Below are 18,808 nucleotides of genomic sequence, written 5' to 3'. Positions count from 1 at the left end.
TCATCAGCAAGGCCATCGAGGAGGCTGACCACGCCCTTGAAGCTCGAGAAGAGTCTATCGAAATCGAGTAACCTGACGGGCCCCGCAAGAAGGAGCTGACCCCAAAGCTGATTTTCAAAGGGTCCTTCTGCAAATTCGACACCAAAATGTCGAACCTCAAGAAATTCCAGCAGGTGAAGATGGTGGTAGTCGAGGACCGCCAGCTTTAACGGATCAACCACCTCTAGAACTGCAAGAACTTAGAAGTTCTCAACCTCTCAGGAAACAATATATAGTCGATCTAAGGCCTCTAAAACTGCGGGCTTCTGAAATCGATCAAGCTCGACAGGAACAGGCTGACCTCCGTGCAGGGCATCTTCCATCTCAAGCACCTGGAGCAGCTCGACCTCAGCCGCAACTTCATCACTCGGTTCGCAGGGTTCTAGCACTTCGCCCCCGTCCGCGAACTGATCCTCAACCAGCAGAGCATCAAGTAGCCCTTCACCTTCGACCCCAACTGCCTGCAGTACCTGCCTTACTTGGCCAGCCTCGAGTGCAACTACAACGGGGTGGCCTCGCTGTCCGGGTTCGAGTTGCTGAGGAGGCTGACCCACCTCTCGGTCCGAGGCTGCGCGATCGGGTCGGTGGCGGACATCGCGGATGTGATGGGCACCCTAAAGCTGCTGGAAAAGGTGGATTTCCGGGACAGCCCGATGGCAAAGGGCAAAAAGTACAGAGACTACCTGGTGATAATCTGCGAGAGGATGACCGAGCTGGACGGTAAGGCGATCCTCCCAGCAGAGCGCAAATTCCTGATCGGTCTGTTCAACGCCAGGGGCAAGAAGAAGTCGCCCCGGCGGTAGCACAACCACAGCATCGAGATGGTGGGCAACCGAATGGAGTCCGACGAGCCGCACTCCATCCCCTCCGGGCTGAACACTCCCAAAGAGCTGAACGGGCTGAACGTCCACGAGCTCACCAAGAAGGTCTGAACCTGATGCTGTTTACTGATGGATGCACTTCAGCTGGTCACCTTGTAGTTGAGCACGAACTGCAGCAGCTTGTGGCATTTCTGCTGCTGCTCCAGCTCCATCTTGCAGGCGGCGGAGGGGTCCAGCTTGCAGGCCAGCACCTGCCTCTCGATGTCCACGCAGCCCTCTCTCAGCAGCTTATTCTCCAGCTTGAAGTCGTCCTCGGGGCCAGCCCTGCACCACCCGATCATCGATTTCACCTCCATTAACCTTAATTACTGTCCCTACTTTGAGCTGGCCTGAGTACACAACCACCACTGTGATATCATACAGGTGATAATCTGCAATCATTTTTTCTTGCGCCCGCCTTTGCTCTCCAGGAGCTAGGCCGCCTGCTCCTTCAGCCGATCCACGGACAGGAATGAGTCCGTCTCACCCTCGCCGGGCTGCACAGCCGGCGGGGCGGCTGTCACCCGCTCCCTGCCCGCGTCCTTGGCGACCATCCCGTCCGCGATGAACAGATCGACTTTCTTGCGCTTGGCCTGGTACTGCAGGATCCTGTCGATGTAGCTCTCGAACTAGGCAAGGTACTCCTCGAAGTTGGACTCGTTCAAGACCACCCCGCTGCGATACCGGAATTCCTTGGCCCTGTCGCGCTCCAGCACCGAGGCCGAGAATTTCTGGAAGACCTGTTCAAAAACAGCGTTCAAGGACTTGAGCAAGGTTCGGAGCTCCTAGACAGGCTGGTTCTTCTTGCCGATGATCTGGCCGATCCTCCTGCGCCTCTTCTCCTCGTCAGGCGTGCCCTGCAGGACCCTCAGCCGCTCCTGGTTCTCGGACTCCTGCTCCCTGCACTTTTTCTCGAGCTCGGCATTCTCGTCATGCAGGAAGTCGATCTCCTGGTTGATGATGTCCAGATAAGTCAGCAGCCCACAGTTCTGCTCCTCGGACTTGATGAAGGTGGTCTGGATCTCGTCGATATCGGTCAGCCCGGTCGCCTCCTTTATCGCGTTGAACGACTCGTCGATCACCGTCATGTTCCGCTGGTACACGTCGATGATCCGCACTTTTTCTTTGTTGTTCAGGATCAGCTTTTGCAGGCGTGCGCGGAGGGCGCTGGCAGTGTCCAGGGTCAGGGCCTGCGCTCGCAGGGGCGGCGGCTTTGGCCGGGAGTGGACGAGGGTGTCAAGGTGCTAATTGAGGGATCGCAAGGTACCCGCGAATTATCCGTTGTCCTGTTCATGGCGGGACAGGTGGGCTGCAATCTCATGCTGATCCCGTTGGTAGGCCTACCTCGCCCTGCCAGCACTTTCGGCAGCCCGGCTGCTCTACTCCTCCAGCTGAGCCATCTCGCTTTCCATGTCCCTGAAGATCTTGAGGAACTGGGTGCGCTCCTGCCGCAGGACATCGATTTTTTGCTTGACTTCGTTCACCTCGCCGATCTTCTCGTTGGTTTTCTTGTGGCATATTTCTGCACGGGCTGCCGCGGTCTTAACCTTGGCGGATTGCACTCTTGCGGAGCATTCCTGGCTTTCACGGCGTTTGCGGGCGACTGCTTGTTTCAGCTCGATCAGCTCCTTCTCAGTCTCGCGGGCAAGCAGTTTCAGGTTCATCCGGCGTTTGCGCTCAAGCTCGAGGCGCCTGGTGTAGGCGTCAATGTCCTGGTCAATGCCGCGCTCCCCCTCGTCGGTGACCGATCGGTTGGCCGAATTCATCGTTATTGAATGATCATTCAAAGAAGAGGTTGATCTTGGCCCGCTTGCGCAGCTTGGGGATGCGGGGAACATAGTTGTCGAAGGCCCGGGCCTCGTTGATCCGGGGAATGCTGTACATCTTGCCGTTGAGGGTCAGCTCCTGTCGTTTTACGGTCTGGAATTACATAATGAAGGGGGAGCAGCTTAGTGACGCGAGCATTGTCATCCTCCTCTGGAGGATCACTGAGCGAATGCGCGCCCGCGGGGAGGCTGACTCCGAGAAGTGCATGCTCAACGTCGAGAAGATGCTGCATCTGACCGTCCAGGCCCTCGAGCGCAAGACCCTCAAGGCGGCCCCCTTTTCATTCACGGACGAGCTGGCGGGGTTCGTGCAGCATATCAACCGCGTGACCATGGAGGCATTCAACCGTGTCCCAGAGGAAACCAACTTCAACATCTTCGTGAAGGCCATCGACATCCTGATGGTCAAAGCACTGGTCCGATACGTTAGCCCTGAGCGAGTGCTCGGCGAGCTGAAAGTGCTGACTTTCAACAACCTGGCCTGTATCCTGAAGCACAACAAGAAGCACGTCCGGGCACTCAAGGCTGTCACCTTCGCCCTTGAGATCGAGGAGCGGCTGCTCAAAGAGAAGAATGCGGAAGAGCGGCACAATATCGTGACGACCTACCTGAACAAGGCCGCGATCCTGTCCGAGATGGACCGGCATGAGAAGGCCATCGAGGAGATCAAGAAGGGGCAGGCGATCGTCCGCCACCTATAGGGGTAGCAGCCCGCCCTTGAGAGTCTTGAAGGCGCCTAGCGCGAGAAAGCGGAGGAGCGGCAGAACTACCTGGGCTACATGAAGATGATCGTGAGCTACAACCTGGGGGTGGAACACGAGCACATCGGCCTACAGGAGACCGCCGTGAAGCACTACCGGGCGGGGCTGCGGGTGGCGGCCCTGATCGAGAACGAGTTCATGCGGGCCAAGTTCGAGAGCGTGCTGGCCAATCTGGCCCATTGATCAGATCAGCTTAAGACTGGTCAGCTCATCCATGCTGTAGACCACGTTGCTGCGCTTTCCGTTGAGCGTTAGCACGCCCTTGCCGTGCCTCCGGTTCTCGACGTACTCGCCCTCGTACACCTCGCCGTTTTCGTAGCGGGTGTAGGTGCCCCGCCCGTGCCGCTTGCCGTGGCGAAACTGCCCCTCGTAGACGTCCTTGTTGGGGTAGGCCATTCGCGCCGACAAAAGCTGATCGTTCTCCATCTTGAAGTTGGTTGCGATATTGCCATTATCGAAGATCAGCTCGCCCTTGCTCGGCTTCTCGTCCACCATGTCACCGTCGAAGTACTTGGCGTCTGACATTGGCCCGAAGTTGTATATGCCTTTGTACATCAGCCCGTTTCGGAACTCGCCGTCGAAGTGGTCATCCTTGTCCAGGTACTTCGCTTGGCCAATGCCGTGGGGTTTCCACCCCATGAGCTGCCCCTCGTAGATGTAACGGTCGGCCTCGAACTTTCCATGCTTTGGGTCACCATCTTCAAAAGTGCCATTAAAGTGACCATCGTGGGGCAGGCTCATCTTGCCGTCCTTGACCATGTAGGTGTCAACCGGGCCCTCCGCCTTGCCGTTTTTAAAATTGCCAATGACCACCGAACTGTCTTTGTAGAGGGCACCACGACCTTCCGGCAGCCCGGTGGAGTTAAGCTCGCCCTCGTAAAACCAAGGTGTTTTCGACAGTGAGGAAGAGATATTTCCGGTAGGATAGTCGTGAAGCGGTCCTGATAAGGATTCAACTGGATTTTTGAAGTAGTGAAATCAGCGAGGGCTCGGTTATATCCCTCCGGAAGGTGATCTGGTCGTACAAGCTTTGAGGACCTTCTCCGGCCCGCCGCATCACCACGTAATCATAAGTGCTCTTTTTGAATTCAGGCTTTGACCCGTCCTCGCAGCACGCGTTGCCCATTGATTAAATTAATTATGCAGACGTCGAGGATCAATGTCCGCCCTCTTTCTCGGCTGATCAACAAGGAAGTCGCAGAGCACAGGCTCAGGGTGCTGCGCAGCCCGGATGTCCGGTTCCGCAGCGGCGAAAAGGCTTCTGAGGAGCCTGTCGAGGAGAATGCGGATAGGGGGCTGGAAATCCTTCTGCATGAAAACAAGGAGCTTGTCAAGAACGTCAAATATCTGAAATGTGAAATCGACAGGGTTCGACAGGACACGCGCAAGGTGGCCTACGATCTAGCCAGCGAGTTCAGCAACAACAAGGAGCAGCTCGAGCAAAACCTGTATGAGGCCCGAGACCGGGCGGAGCTGGCGGTGGCGGTGCTGCGGCATATCGCAAGCAAAAGCTTCATGCAGGTGTATTGCCAGAGCCGCAAATACTCACTGTTGTAGAAGGAAATTGCATCCAAATTCGGGATTCCGATCCGCGAGGCGTTTACCAGACTCGGCCTGCCCTTCTACGAGACTGAGGAAACCGATTCCCTGCGGGCCCCCTCCGAGAAGCACCCCTCCACCACCAACCTCATACCATCCCCCTCCACTCCGACCATCCCCGTGGCCCCCTCCTAGCCCATCGAATAAGACTAGCGCTAGCTGCGAGCCAAGAGTGTGGCCCTTGGCACGCTACTGTCCTACTGCGAGGTGTAGGCCAAAAACGACATTCTCAGCATTTTCAAGTAGAACAAGCTGCTTCACAAGGAGAACAAGAACCTCACCGAGCTGCTGGTCAAGGTGGGGGTGGGCGAGGAGCAGGTCAGGGACGGGAGGAGGAAGACCGTGGTGGTGGTGGTCAAGAAAGAGCATGAGAAGGAGACCATCCGAAAGCTACGGGAAGTGATCGACTTCAGCAAAGGCCTCGGGGACTCGAAGGTGAAGGACTCTCTGAAAAGCCACCTGCAAGAAATCGACTAGCTGAAGCTGAAGCTGTCCTTCGAGAAGCAGGTGATCGAGATCAGCAAGTAGCGGTACGACCAGAACACCCTCGAGAAGATCAACTACATGGGGTACCTGTCCGACCGCATCTGCAATCGCCTGTTCAACGTCTCTGAGGAGCTGATCGACATCCTGGCCCTCAGCAAGAAGCACAGTGACCTGGTCGAGCGGGGCATCGCCGAGGCCACCACGGTCTCCAGCCGGCTGGAGCTGTTGCACGAGGAGTTCAAGCTGTTCCTCTTCGAGAAGAAGGAAAAGCTGCTGCGGCAGAAGGCAGGGCTGAGCGCCATGGTGGCGGACGCGGATCTGCCCCCGGACTCGCTGCCCCGCAACCTCTATGATTTCGTACGCAACCTGATCTTTAACACACTTGAGGATTTCGATTCGCTGATCATCCGCATCCGCAAGAACATCGAGAAGAGCAGGCATGAACTATGATTGCATGGCATCATCGCTTGCATTTGCGCACTGCCTCCAGCATGCCGGCCCAGAACGCCCCCACGTCCAGCCCCGTGCCCACCTTGCAGTTCACCACCTCAGCCTTCACTTTGAAGATCGTCACGTTCGTCCGCCCGTCACTGCTCGCAGACCGGCATTCCACCTCCATGTGGGCGGGTTCCAGGACGAACAGTTCGGGCTGCAGCACGGCCATGACCGCGCACGGGTCGTGGATGGGAGGATACTTGAACCCCTGCAAGTCTAAGTACATTTTCTGGAAGGCTTCTAGCAAGGCAAGGATCTTACCAGCGAACGGGAAATCCATTTCCTTGAGTGCGTCCAGGACGGACTGGTCCGCCTGTGCCTCGTGGGTTACTTCCAGGGGGATGAAGGTTATAGGGATGGCCAGCTCCTTGGTCCATTTCAGACAAGTCTCAGCCGCTTCAGGGTCCACTAAAATGTTAAATTCTGCCGAGGCAGAGATGTTGCCTCTGCCGATCGCCCCTCCCATCACGGAGATGCTCCTCACATTCTTATGGAATTCTGATCTCGCCAGGAACAGGATCGCCAGGTTTGTCATGGGCCCCGTGATGACCATGTCAACCTTCTGCGGGGCTGCCAGGATGCGCCTGGTGACTCCCTCCACGAAGTTCTAGGCGACCGCCTTTTTCGGCGACTAAAGAAGAGCAGCACCTTCCAGCCCATTTTCCCCATGGATCTCAGTGGCATTGAAATTCTTACGGAAGAGCGGCCTATCCGCCCCCGCAATAACGGGAACCTCCTCGAGCCCGCTCTCAAAGAGAATGTTAAGGGCATTGGTAGTGGTATGCGCCAGAGTAGTATTGCCGTCGACGGTGCTGACCCCAAGCAGACGGCCCTTGGGGTGATGCCCTGCCAGAATGATGGCCATCATGTCGTCGTGGCCTGGATCGCAATCCACCCAAATCAGCCTGCGCTCGTCCATATTATTTTTTTGCTGTATCTTTTTTGATGATCAAGAGCAAGGCGGTGCGAAAGCTGCTTTGCAGGAGTGCGATGGTGGTGCTCTTCACGGCGTCGCTCGGGTATGTGCTGCTGATGGGGTACTTCCTTGCCGTGGGCAGCTGGGTCGATCTGCTCATACTGGCTGACCTGCTGGCGCTGCAGCTCACGTTCGTCAACAAGGACAATAGCTTCTGGGTGTTCAAGTACTTCGTGCTGCCTTTCTACGACCACCACGACTATTTCTAGGGCTGCAAGCTGGTCTAGGAACAGACCACTGACCCAGACAAGCCGGTCATGTATGCATTCCATCCCCATTCTGTACTCGCTTTTGGCATTCTCATGCATGCCAACCCGGTGCCCTGGTCCGCTCGTGGCCACCGCCTCGAAAACGCGGTGGTCCTGTGCTCGCGGATGATGCTGTTGGTGCCCCTCCTAGGCTTTTGCCTGCGAGCCATCGGAGTGCAAACAGTCGACCCTGCCAACCTCCACCGGCTTATGAAGCAGGGCAAGGACATCGCCCTGCTGCCAGGCGGCTTCTAATAAGCCACGATAACCACCCCCAAAGAGCTGCGCATTTACCTCAAGGACCGCAAAGGGTTCGTAAAATATGCCATGCGTTATGGCTACCAGCTAGTGCCCGTGCTGGTCACCAACGAGCATAAGGCGCATTCCACCTTTGACCATTTCATCAGGCTGCGGCTGATGCTCAATCGATTCAAAATGCCTGGCGTGTTCTACATCGGGAAGTGGGGGACAGTCCTGCCGGACTGGTCCCTCGAGATCAACATCCTTCTGGGTGCGCCTTGCAGCTACCCCAAATCCGACAGAAAGCCCAGCAAGCAAGAACTGTCCCTCGAGCACAGCCGCTACATGTCCCGGATCGAATCCCTCTACCAAAAATACCGCCACCTCAACCAGAACAGCTAGCTAGTCTTATATTGATCCACACAAGCCTACTGAAAATACGGGCTCATTTAATATTTATGAATTGATCTTTTTTGGGTCAAGGCAAGCTCGCCCTTTTATTAATGCTAGTTCTTGAAGCCCTTTCGTTATTAAATTTTTGTGAGATTGGGTAGTGGTAGGGGTGAGAGTGGATGCGGATGGAAATAACTAATAGTGTGGCATAACGGTACTCTGGAGGGTTGGAAAAGTGGTGGGAGTGAACTTGTGGCTGGGATTAACCGTTGCCCACACAGAAAATCGAAAATTAAGTTAAAAAGATAATACGAAAATTTTAAGGTTGAGCTCTAAGGATTTATACAATAAAAAAATTAAATTATCAACAAATGAAAAATCGCGGGAATGGCGAGGGGGTGGCGCGGCGGGGCGGGGGCACGAGCGGGCACGGGGCGGATGGTTATTTTTGCGAGAGTGAATATTAGCCATTAAATAATAAAATGCAGTTCGGAAAGTTATAGGAGCAGTTCTGGAAGGCGGTCGAGATCAACCGCAAATTCGTGCTGAGCCCGGCCCACAAGCCCTAGGAAGACCCGGGGAGCGAGAAAGTAGGTGAAACGACAAAAGATGCTAGGGACGAGGATTGCCCCCGGCTGGGCGACTAGTGCTACCAGGAGATCCAGTACGAGCCCTTCGAGCAGCTGGACGACTTCACCATCTAACTGAACATCTTCGAATGGGAGCCTTTCTTCAAGGATCCTCGGCTCGGTTTCCTGTGGCAGAACAACTGGCCCCTCCCGGTGATGAAGGTTTACATCGCTGGCATCGAGAATGAGACCTCCAAATAAATGAAGGAGCTGGACAACGTGTACGCTGAGTTTTTTATCGTCTCCGAGGAGGCCGAGCGGGAGGGGGCTCTGCACTTCAAGTATGAAGCTATCAAAGGCATCCATCGCAAAAAGTTTGTGGACAAGAACACCGACTTCAAGATCGTCAAGAGCTTCATCCGGCTCATCCGGGAGCCCACCCCCGTGCGAATCCTGATCCTGGTCTCGCTGCCCTCCGAAGACCCCTCCAAGCCCGCCAGGATCATCGCCGGCAAGATCTCTCAGCAGATCAACATCTTCGCCAAGAAGATTCTGACCTTCATCAAGAAGTAGGAAATCGAGGAGCTGTTCGAGCTGACGAACCCTGTCCACATCGAGAAGAGTAAGAAGGCAGCAGAGCCGCAGACCCTGGCCGACGAGATCAAGAGGCTGGACCTCTACCTGTCCCGCAAGAACCCTCGGTCGTTGATGATGCTGGCCACCAAGTTCCCGATGATCGTGACCGTCCTGATCCGGGAGAGCACCGAGGACAAGGACGACGCAGAGCTGCTCTTCAACTATCTCAAGAAGCACTCCGCCTTCAAAGAGAACGAAGAGGAATTTAGCCTCAACCCCGAAACCTCGAAGTCCTGCTAGCTGCACGTGTCTTTCTGCAAGCACGAATAGCTGGAGATCCATATCCTGACCATCCAGGCGCTCAACTCGGTCATTTCCTTCTCGCTCAAGGGCGAGACCGAAATTCCTGGGTACAGAAGGATCATCTTCAATGACGCTTTCATCGCCCGATACATCGCCCTTTACGAGGAGGATACCCGCCGCAAAAAGAAGCCTGTGGAGGACATGCTTTTGGAGGAAAGGCCCCGCCGCCGCAGGAATATCGACTCCAAGTTCAACCGCAAACGGCTGCAGGACTTCAGCGAGAGTCCTGAAGATGAGTCGTCACTCGACAAGAGCTCAGAGCCTCGTCGCAAGAAGATCAAAAAGAAGGAGCCCGTGGAAGGGCGGGGCAACTACAACCAGGGGACAGCCAACTTCCAGGTGCACTACCAGTAGCAGCAGACCAAAGCCTCCGAGCACAAAGACTCACACGACTACCCCGAGGGAGGGTTTACCCAGCCCTCCAGCTTCATGATGGGGCAGTACCCCATGGGCCAGATGCGGATGGGCATGCCGTACCAAGGCTAGCAGCACGGCATGTCCTCCGACAAGAAGGACCAGCCCCAGCAGCCCCGGCAGTACATGGTCATGATGCCTTACGGCATGAACGGGATGGGCGGCATGCCCATGATGAGCATGGGTGGCATGGGGATGCCCTTTGCCATGGGCGGCATGGCTACGGGCATGCCCGGGATGACTGGCGGCACTATGTCTGGCATGCCTTCCATACCATCTCAAGACAGCAGCGGCAAGGAGCAGGCAGAGGGCTCACGGTCTCAGCCCATGGGCATGCCGATGATGATGAAGCCGGGACAGGGCTTCATGCAGCCCGGCAAGGACGGCCAGCCGATGATGATCGGCATCCCCATGAAGATGGACGGCTCTTATGGGCAGGCCGGGGGGACGGGCATGCAGCCAATCATGGTACAAACTCCGAACGGCGTGAAGATGGCCTACCCAGGCTTAGGCATGGGCGGAATGCCGATGGGAGGCATGCCCGGCATGGCGATGCAGCCGGGTATGTCTGCTGGCAGCGCAGGCAGTGGCGCCGGGTTCCAGATGGGCAGCAAGCCCGGCACCACCCCTGGCAGCACCAGCCCCGCCCAGTCCTCGGGCCAGGCTTAGTCCCAGCCCTTCATGATGCCCATGATGGGGTACAACGGCATGCCGATGTTCATGGGCATGCAGCAAGGGGGGCAGGCGGGCGGGCAGAGTAGCCAGGGATCAGGAGGCAGCCAGCAAGGGATGGGGATGGGGGTGATGATGGGCGGGATGGGGATGCCGGGGATGATGGGGATGCCAGGGATGATGGGGATGCCGGGCGGCGTGAACCCGATGTTCATGGGCCAACCAAGCAAGTTCCCCGGCATGTACCCGAAAGCCAATCCCCCCGACGACAAGAAGAAGAAATGAGCTCATTGCCGATGACTGTACGTGTTGACCAGGTTGAAGATCTACTCCTCTTCTTCGGCCGCCCTGCTCTCGATCTTCAGCAGCCGCTTGTCCACGTCCTTCCCGTTGTTCAGTCCCCGCAGGCCTTGTCATCCCGGCACCTGCTGCTGTGGCCAGTGCGCCCACCGTCAGCTTCTTCTCCCCCGAGAAGTTGAGCGCGAGGCAGGCCAGGTCATCGACGAAGTGATGGGCGATGTCCAGGATCAGTTCCTTCGCGTCCTTCTCAATGAAGATCTCCTCCTCCTGGCTGGGAAGGACCCTCTTCAGGTAGCTTTTCAGGTCCTGCTCCGAAAACATTCCGTCCTGCATTATACCAATCACGACAAAAACACCTTCTTGAAGGTCGGAGGGACCTCGCCGTGCTTGATGGCCACGCCCTCCTCGCTGGCCAGGGTATGGTCTGGCAGCAGGTACAGCGGGCTGCTGGTGTTGACCTGCTGCCCAGTTATTGGGCAGTAGATGACCGTCGCCTTCTTGGACGGCGGGATGGCGCCGCAAAGGGGCTGGACCAGAGGCTGGCAGGTCGGACAGTCTTGGTTACAGCGGGCCTCACATTTTATGGTCTTGAGCAAGTAGCAGCCCATCATGACATCGCTCTCGAGCCTGTCGACCCGGTCAAGCTGATTATGCTGGTAGTACACTTGCTTGAAGTCCTAGCATGCTTGAATCCACGACAAGCTTGGTGTTGGCTATTTTCGGACGAATCTTAGCATGCAGGTCTTCACCAGTGAGTAGTCTTCTTGCTTGGGCCTTGAGTTGCGAATCAGATTGAGAGCCTCACGGTGTTTGTTTCTGGACAGTAGCCGGTCCATTTCCAAAAGACCAGCCGGACTTGCAGCCCCCGACCTTTGGCTGTCCGGTTGCGCTACAGCCAGGCCAGGGCCTTGCTAGTGCCGTGCGCCTTTAACTACTCAACAATGTCTGCAAGTTCCTCATAGTGCTCCAGCGGGATTCGCATGTAAGGAACATCGCAAAGCTCAGCCAACCTTAACGCCTTGCTCGGTTGGTCATGCCGAGCAAGGTAATCGATCACCCTTTCACTGACCACCGCATTGACATCCCGCCGTCTGGCGAGCTTCTTCTTGGTCAGCTGGTGGAGGTCGATCTGCCGGTCATAGTCGTCCTGCATCCTTCGCTCGGCCTGCTCCAGCTTTGCAGCCAGTTCCTCCATGAAGGTGGTCTGCTCCTCGCCTGACAACTCGGCGTTCCTGGAGTCGAGCAGAGGTCTCAGCAGGCCGTTAATCTCCTTCTCGAAAGACAGGATGGACTCCTTGTAGGTTCGTTTGAGCATAGCGAATATTGATTGTAATTTGTAATGTCGAGCATTCAAATTTAACGAGGCCCGTGCCGCCCTGACCTGCATGTGCTTGAGACTGAGATCATGGAGGATGAGCGGCTGCTGGCTCGCCAGAAGGCCCAGCGTATCAAATTGGAACGTCTCGCACAGATGCAGGTTGCAACTCAGCAGCGCCTGAAAGACGCGGAGGTCACTATCGCCAACCTGCAGACCCAGCTTAAAGAAGCTAACCAAGACCTCGAGTCAAAAGATGAACGCATAGTAAAACTCTAAAAAAAAGTAAGTTCCATGACCTTCTAAAAGGAGAGCACTGCAGGGATGATCCTCCAGCTCAGGAAATAGATCGAGCAGAGGGAAAGGCAACTGGCCTTGGCGGCTACTGAGGAAAGCAATAACAAGGATTAATTTTTGAGGATTGTCGAAACCCTTTAAAGATAAAAGAAGGAGCTGGAAGGACAGGCCGCAGCCGCCAAGGAAAGCTGTTCAAAGGAGCAAATGAAGCTAGCCGCCTGCTAGAAATAACTCCGATAGATCGCCAGTAAGCTCAAATCCCGGTAGCTCGAGCATCTCAGCCACTAACAATAGTTCCGCTAGCAATCCCGTAACAACTAGCAATTGCAGCATGAACTGCTCACACTGCGCGAGCAGGGCAGCCTCGAGAAGTTCAGTGTTGCCCAGCTGCAGAAGGACAATGAGAATCTGGTCAGAGCGAATGCCAGGCTCAAGGAGGAGATCAGGGCGGTTGGTGATAACCAGAGCTTGGTGGAGACAGCGCTGAGGAGCAGTCAGGCTGCTGAGAAGGAGATGGAGAGGAGGCTGTCAGAAACAGAGGCGGAGCTGGGTTCCAGCGAGCTGAGACTAGCCGAGCTGCAAACCAAGCACGACTTGCTGCAGAAGAAGGTGTAGGGCTGCGCAACCCGCCACGCGCGGGACAGCTAGCTGGACGACCGCCGCCGCTAGCTATCTCTGATCCGGCAACGAGAACTTCAATTCCTTTAAGAGATCAGTGACGATTTCCTTATTAAATGAGATCATGAAGGCCTCTGCCTCCTCGGCCTGCTCGCCGCCTGCTTCATCCGCTCGGTCTTCAGCCGTTCTTATTGGAGGGACCCTTCCAGGAATCTTATGATTTAGAGGTTGGAGCGGCAGCAGTCTGAGGGCTTGGGTGGGGGCGAGAGGGACCGTGCTGGGGTTGGGGTTGGGGGGTTCAGGTTTTTTATGAAGTTGGTGAGGTGCTCGAGTTTCCTGTCGATTTCGAATGACTAAGAAAGCGTTCGGGTCAGAGCAGTGAAATCCGGCCCTTTTTCGGAGTGAACCCGGCCAACAAATTACGTGAGTGCCTGCACAAGCTCACCGAAAGCCGCCTCAATAATTCTTTTGCTTTCCTCAACCATCTAGATAGCTGCCTCTCGAATCGACAACTCGCTAGCAATCATAATTCGATGCTAATTTTCCTTGCCCTCGCTTCATTTGGCATGATTTTTAATTTCTACAAGAGATTAAACTTAAGCAGAATTATTTTGATTCAGAGCATTTTTTCTTGATTAAAGAACAGGTTAAAGGGTTAAAGCTAGAAGGTGGGCAAGTTCGTGAACTATATAGGGAAATCGAATATTTGAGGTTGCTGGCGTGAAAAGGGATGCGTAATGGTGGATGGGCAATGTAAAAGGAGTGTTGGGTGCGAAAGGATGCTCAAAAATAAATTGAAAATCCAATCGATTCAAGCAAGTCTATGTCAAGGCAACGGTAAGGGTTCGGTAAAAAAGCATCAATAGCCCTCGTAATCTAATTAGGCTGTATCTTAATTACTCTGTTGTTTAAAGACCCTTTGGCAGCAGTTGTAACATTCATTTGCTTTGTTGATTTTAAATGAAATTAGGGCAGATTGTCAACGACCCTCTGCTGAATATTGAGGCACTCACGGGCAACATTGTGTAGGCTGATTCCATGCTTCAAGCGCTTGATCAGTCCCTGGTCCAGAGACTAAATGCTCAGAAAAACCGAGCCCTCTAACTGCAGCATCGTCTACAAGCCTGTCAACAAAAAATCACATAGCTAGAGTCAAACAAAAAATCCGCGACCATACTAAAAACGCCATGCCAGTACCCGCTCCCCCCAAAACAATGGGATGAGCAACCCAAAATCAACATCACTCTGGAGGAAGGCTACAAGAGTCTTGCTCATACATTCAAACCACCTATTGAGCCCTGCGAAAACGAAATTCGGGATTACCTTGTGACTGTGCACAAGCTGACAGCCCCTGATCACAAGGACAAGGGAATCGTGCCCCATCGGAGACCTCTGGTCAGTAACTTGCTGCATTACCGGACCAAAAAGCATATCAACGCCATTCCAAAGTCAGAGCCCAGGCAGGCCAAGCCCGAGCAGCCCCAAGAACCAGAGCTGCAAGGCCTCATCCTGAACAAGGTGCAGATAAACCGCTACGACAATTCCGACGAGATGCTGAAATACAAGTCTGCGCAAGAGCAGGCACCCGAGCTCAATTTTGATGAGGATATCGAGCTGGATGGGGTGGTCGCTTTGGATACGCACTATTAGGCGGAGGCATTTTCTAAAGGCCCGAAGAATTATGCGAAGTAGGATGGGAAGATCTCAGGAGGAGGTGAAAGGCAGCCTGTGCAGGAGTCATTAGCACCTCCTACAAAGCCTCCTGTTCTGGCCCCACCACTATCGTCATCTGCAACTACATTGGCTCCTCCTCAATTAACGCCTCCCACACTAAGTCCTCCTCCTCTTACGCCTCCGACGCTTGCTCCACCTCCTTTAACCCCACCTACCCTGACACCACCTACCTTGACTCCACCCTCCCTTACACCACCGAACCTCGCCCCGCCACCCGCTCTAACGCCACCCTCCTTGACTCCTCCCACCCTGACGCCACCTACGCTAGCTCCGCCTCCAGCCCTAACCCCTCCTTCCCTGACTCCTCCATCCCTAACTCCCCAAGTAGCTCCATCAGTTCAGCCTTAAAGCACTCCTCCCCCTCAGTCTAGCGAGCGAAGCAACCTTCTTCGAGAAATCGAACAGCGAAAATTCAAGATGAGGCCGACTGTAACCAAATAGACCCCTGCGATCATCACTAACAACGAAGACGATCCCCCGCGGATTCCCAACCCTCGACCCCCGCAGCAGGAGGCTCCTTTCTAGACGAAATGAAGAGAGTCATGATGGCCAAGAAAAAGGCCAAGGCCCTCGCCCGCCCCGTCTCCAGCGACTAGGACTGAACAAGATAAAACAAACAAATCACTGATGCTCCATCAAAAACCAGTCTTTTTCCTTGACGACCAGTTCGGCCATCACTGCCTTATCGGTGATTTTGTCCATCACCCTCCTGAACAGCACGTTCTAGAGGGCCACGCCCACCGCACTGCCTTTCACTTGCAGTATCTTCATGAGCTCGTTGCCAGGGATGACCGGCTTTTCTTTGTGGAAATCGACCAGGTCCATGGCTTCGATGCTTTCTAGCACTCCTGTCTTTGTTTCCTTTCGGGATTCGAACACGATCACGGCTTCTCTCCATCGTTCCCCTAGCTTTCTGACCAGTCGCAGAAAGCTGGCTGATAGGGCGGGTTCTCGACCCTTGCTGAAGAACTACGTCAATGTCTGCACGCCTTCCACAACCGCCATGATTTGCTTGGCGTCCTCGTTCGAGAATTTCAGAGATTCCTTGATAATGTGCAGGTCGAGAGGGATTTCGTGTTTAGGCTTTTCGGGGATTTTGAAGCTGTAGCCGTGGTAAGGTAAGATTGCGGCCCCCAGCAGGAGGAATTGGTCGTTCGGAAGCTTAATCCCATACTTGTGCGATTTGTCAACGAGGCTAAAACCGGAGGCTGCCAACTTATCGGCTGATGAGCAGGCAGGCTCACAGACACGGGGTATGTCAAAGACATGTGGCCACAGGCCATTGGAGTAGACGATCTAAAGCGCAGGGTACAACACCCCGTACTTTAGTATCCCGGACAGTTATTTCTGGATTCTATTTCGACACTTTTTCTCGGAAGGCTGTTTGTATGTCGGGCATGGTCATGGCCTCAAGGATGGCAGGGTCGATGGCGAACTTGAACCGCGAGGCAAACCTGACCGCCCTCAGCACTCTCAGAGGGTCGTCCAGAAAAGTCCGCCGAGGCTCCAGCGGGGTGCAGATGATCTTCCTCTCCAAGTCCACCAGCCCCCTGCCAGTCCAGTCCTCCACGTCCTCACTAAGAATATTATAGTACAGCGAATTTATCGTAAAGTCCCTTCTCATGGCATCCTCCAAAGGCGTCCCGAACTTGATCTCAGGGATCCGAGAGTGCTCCGAGTAGGTCTCACTTCGCAGGTTGTTGATGTCGATCCACACCCCTCCGATGTTGATCGTGGCGGTCTCCAGATGCTTTGATTTGTCGGGGTTCATTTTTATCACGCCCATGCCAGACTTGACGCCTTTTGAGGCGAGGTATTGTTGGAGCCGTTTGGTCATGTCCTCTCCGGTGATGTCGTCAAGTGCGATGTCGATATCGTCGGAGTGGTTGCCCATCAGTTTATCACGCACCCACCCGCCTGCCACCCGCAGCTGAGTCTTCAGCCCCTCCTTCGCCCTAAACTCCAGCAGGGTGCCAAACAGCTTCTTTTCCTCGTCAGTGAGTGGCACCTTCATCCCGCCTGAAAATAATCTACGAATGAGTCGCATCAATTCTTTTATGATTCACGTCCACGTCATTTAATGAAGGGTCAGGCCTCGAGGCCGGCCCTCCGCAGCTGCTGCCGAAGGTCCTCCTCGGCCAGATGTCCGCAGCCCTCGAGGACTTTGCCTAGAGGCTCAGGCCGGCCTCGCTTGGCAGTCAGGTAGGCCGCCAGCAACTCCCTCGCCCACAAGCTGCATTTCCAAAGCACCTGCATCGCCTTCTTCTCAAACATCTCAACCGAATGCTGAGCCTTGCCAATGACGGATGTGGTGTACTTGTTGTAGTACTCGTCGACCACTTTGCGGACCCTGTCCGAATGCGACTCCTTGTGAAGCTCCGTGATTCTGGTCAGCAGCTCAAGCCTCAGCTGCGGGGCCAGCTCACTCGAGTCACCCAGCTGCTCCTTCAGCTTGTAGATAAGTCGACATTGGTTGATCCGCTCGATGGCCTGCTCCTTGCTCATGACCGGTTTGCCCTTGTTCTCCTTGTTGCCTCCAACCATGGAAGGAGCCTTGACAGTTCGCTCCGTGACCGACATGTTCATCGACTGCTTGTAGGCGAAGGGGTCGACTGAGTGCTCTTTCCTGCGGTCGTTGTTGCTCCGCTCTCCTAGGATGCGAACCGGAGGTAGGAACGAGTTGCTTCTTGTCTCGCGAGCAGGTGGTTGGTTTTCATCGGTGCCCAGCCTAAAGCGGTCCCGCTCCTGACCCTTCAGCGCAGAGTGGGCTTGCATTTCCTGAAGGGAGATTCGAGTGTGCTCTTCTGGGTCCAAGCACCGCCTGATCAGGGACTTGGTGTCATCAGAGACTCTGGGCGAGGAGGGGAAGGAAACCGGAATGCGGGTGATTTTGTCGATCAGTTCCTTTTCGGATCGGCAATCCCAGGGCGTCTTTCCATAGAGCATTTCGTAGAGGATGATGCCCATCGACCAGATATCGTTTTTTGTGGAATACACGTTCCTTTTCAGAGACTCCGGGGACATGTAAAGCGGCGAGCCCACGTTGTACTTCTCGCGCATACCTGGCGTGGAGTTTTTCTTGGCGAACCCGAAATCCGCGATCTTGCAGACCCCCTCATTCAGAAAGATGTTGGCCGGCTTCAGGTCTCGATGGAGGATGTTCAATTTCCCAATTTCGAAGAAGCCCTTGCAGATGTCGATGAACAGGGCAAGCGCCTCGTACTCGGGGTACTTGCCCTTCTTCTTGATCGAGGAGGCCAGGTCGCCGCCCTCGCCACAGCTCGGTGATGATGTAGCAGTGGTTGGAGGTCTTGAGCACTTCGAGGCATTTCAGGATGTTGGGGTGGTTGAGTTCCTTGAGGATGGCGGTTTCGGATTCGAGCATCTCCTTCGAGACAGCGTCCTTGAGGCCCTTGAGGTCGATGACCTTGAGGGCGACGGGCTCGTTGGTGAGATCATCGCGGCCCCGGTAGACCTGGGAGGAGTAGCCCTTGCCGATGCGTTCATTGAGGCGATAGGAATAATGGTCAATCTTCTTTCGGGTGGAAGTAGAGGGGTCCTTTTCCATCTAACGAAATTATAATCCAACGGCCCTCTCATTAAATCGATGTTGATTGCCTGATTTAATCATGCATTTTGGGTAGGACCCTTACCAGCTTCTTTAGGCACCATGCCTACGAGCCTGAGCTTGACTTCGAGGCGCTTTTCAGCCCAGCCCTCACGGCCCCTGCCCTGCTCGCCTGCAAGGACCTCTCCGAGGAGGTCAGGGCCAATGAGGACTGCTTTTTCGAGCAGTTTCATGCTCACCAGTCTGCTGCAACGGCCTGACCTCATCACCGATCTCATCCGCATCGCACTCCTGCCAGAGCCAACTGCAGACCCCACCCATGTCTACCAAGCATACGAAATTCTGTCATTCCGCAACCAACGCATGGCGACACACCTTCTAAACTCGCAGGACTAACCGACTCCCTTAACCCGGCTGTTCAGCTGCCTCGCCGAAACCCAGCAGCTTAACGAGACCGCA

General features: G+C 55.0%; 1 protein-coding gene across 1 annotated transcript; it reads right to left on the bottom strand.

Annotated features, from left to right (window-relative positions):
- Positions 1-16,869: 16,869 nt before the first annotated feature.
- On the bottom strand, positions 16,870-18,349 carry LOC127594418 (serine/threonine-protein kinase atg1-like). The gene is made up of 2 exons (XM_052056291.1): positions 18,014-18,349; positions 16,870-17,967 (listed from the first exon to the last, which is right to left on the bottom strand). The coding sequence occupies exons 1-2, from the start codon at positions 18,347-18,349 to the stop codon at positions 16,870-16,872; spliced, it is 1,434 nt and encodes a 477-aa protein (XP_051912251.1).
- Between the last annotated feature and the right edge of the window lie 459 nt (positions 18,350-18,808).

This window comes from Hippocampus zosterae, unplaced genomic scaffold (assembly GCF_025434085.1).
Source record: "Hippocampus zosterae strain Florida unplaced genomic scaffold, ASM2543408v3 HiC_scaffold_120, whole genome shotgun sequence".
Taxonomy (NCBI): Eukaryota; Metazoa; Chordata; class Actinopteri; order Syngnathiformes; family Syngnathidae; genus Hippocampus; species Hippocampus zosterae.
The sequence above is the reverse complement of the archived record's forward strand: the minus strand, read 5'-3'. Positions and strand labels throughout refer to the sequence as shown.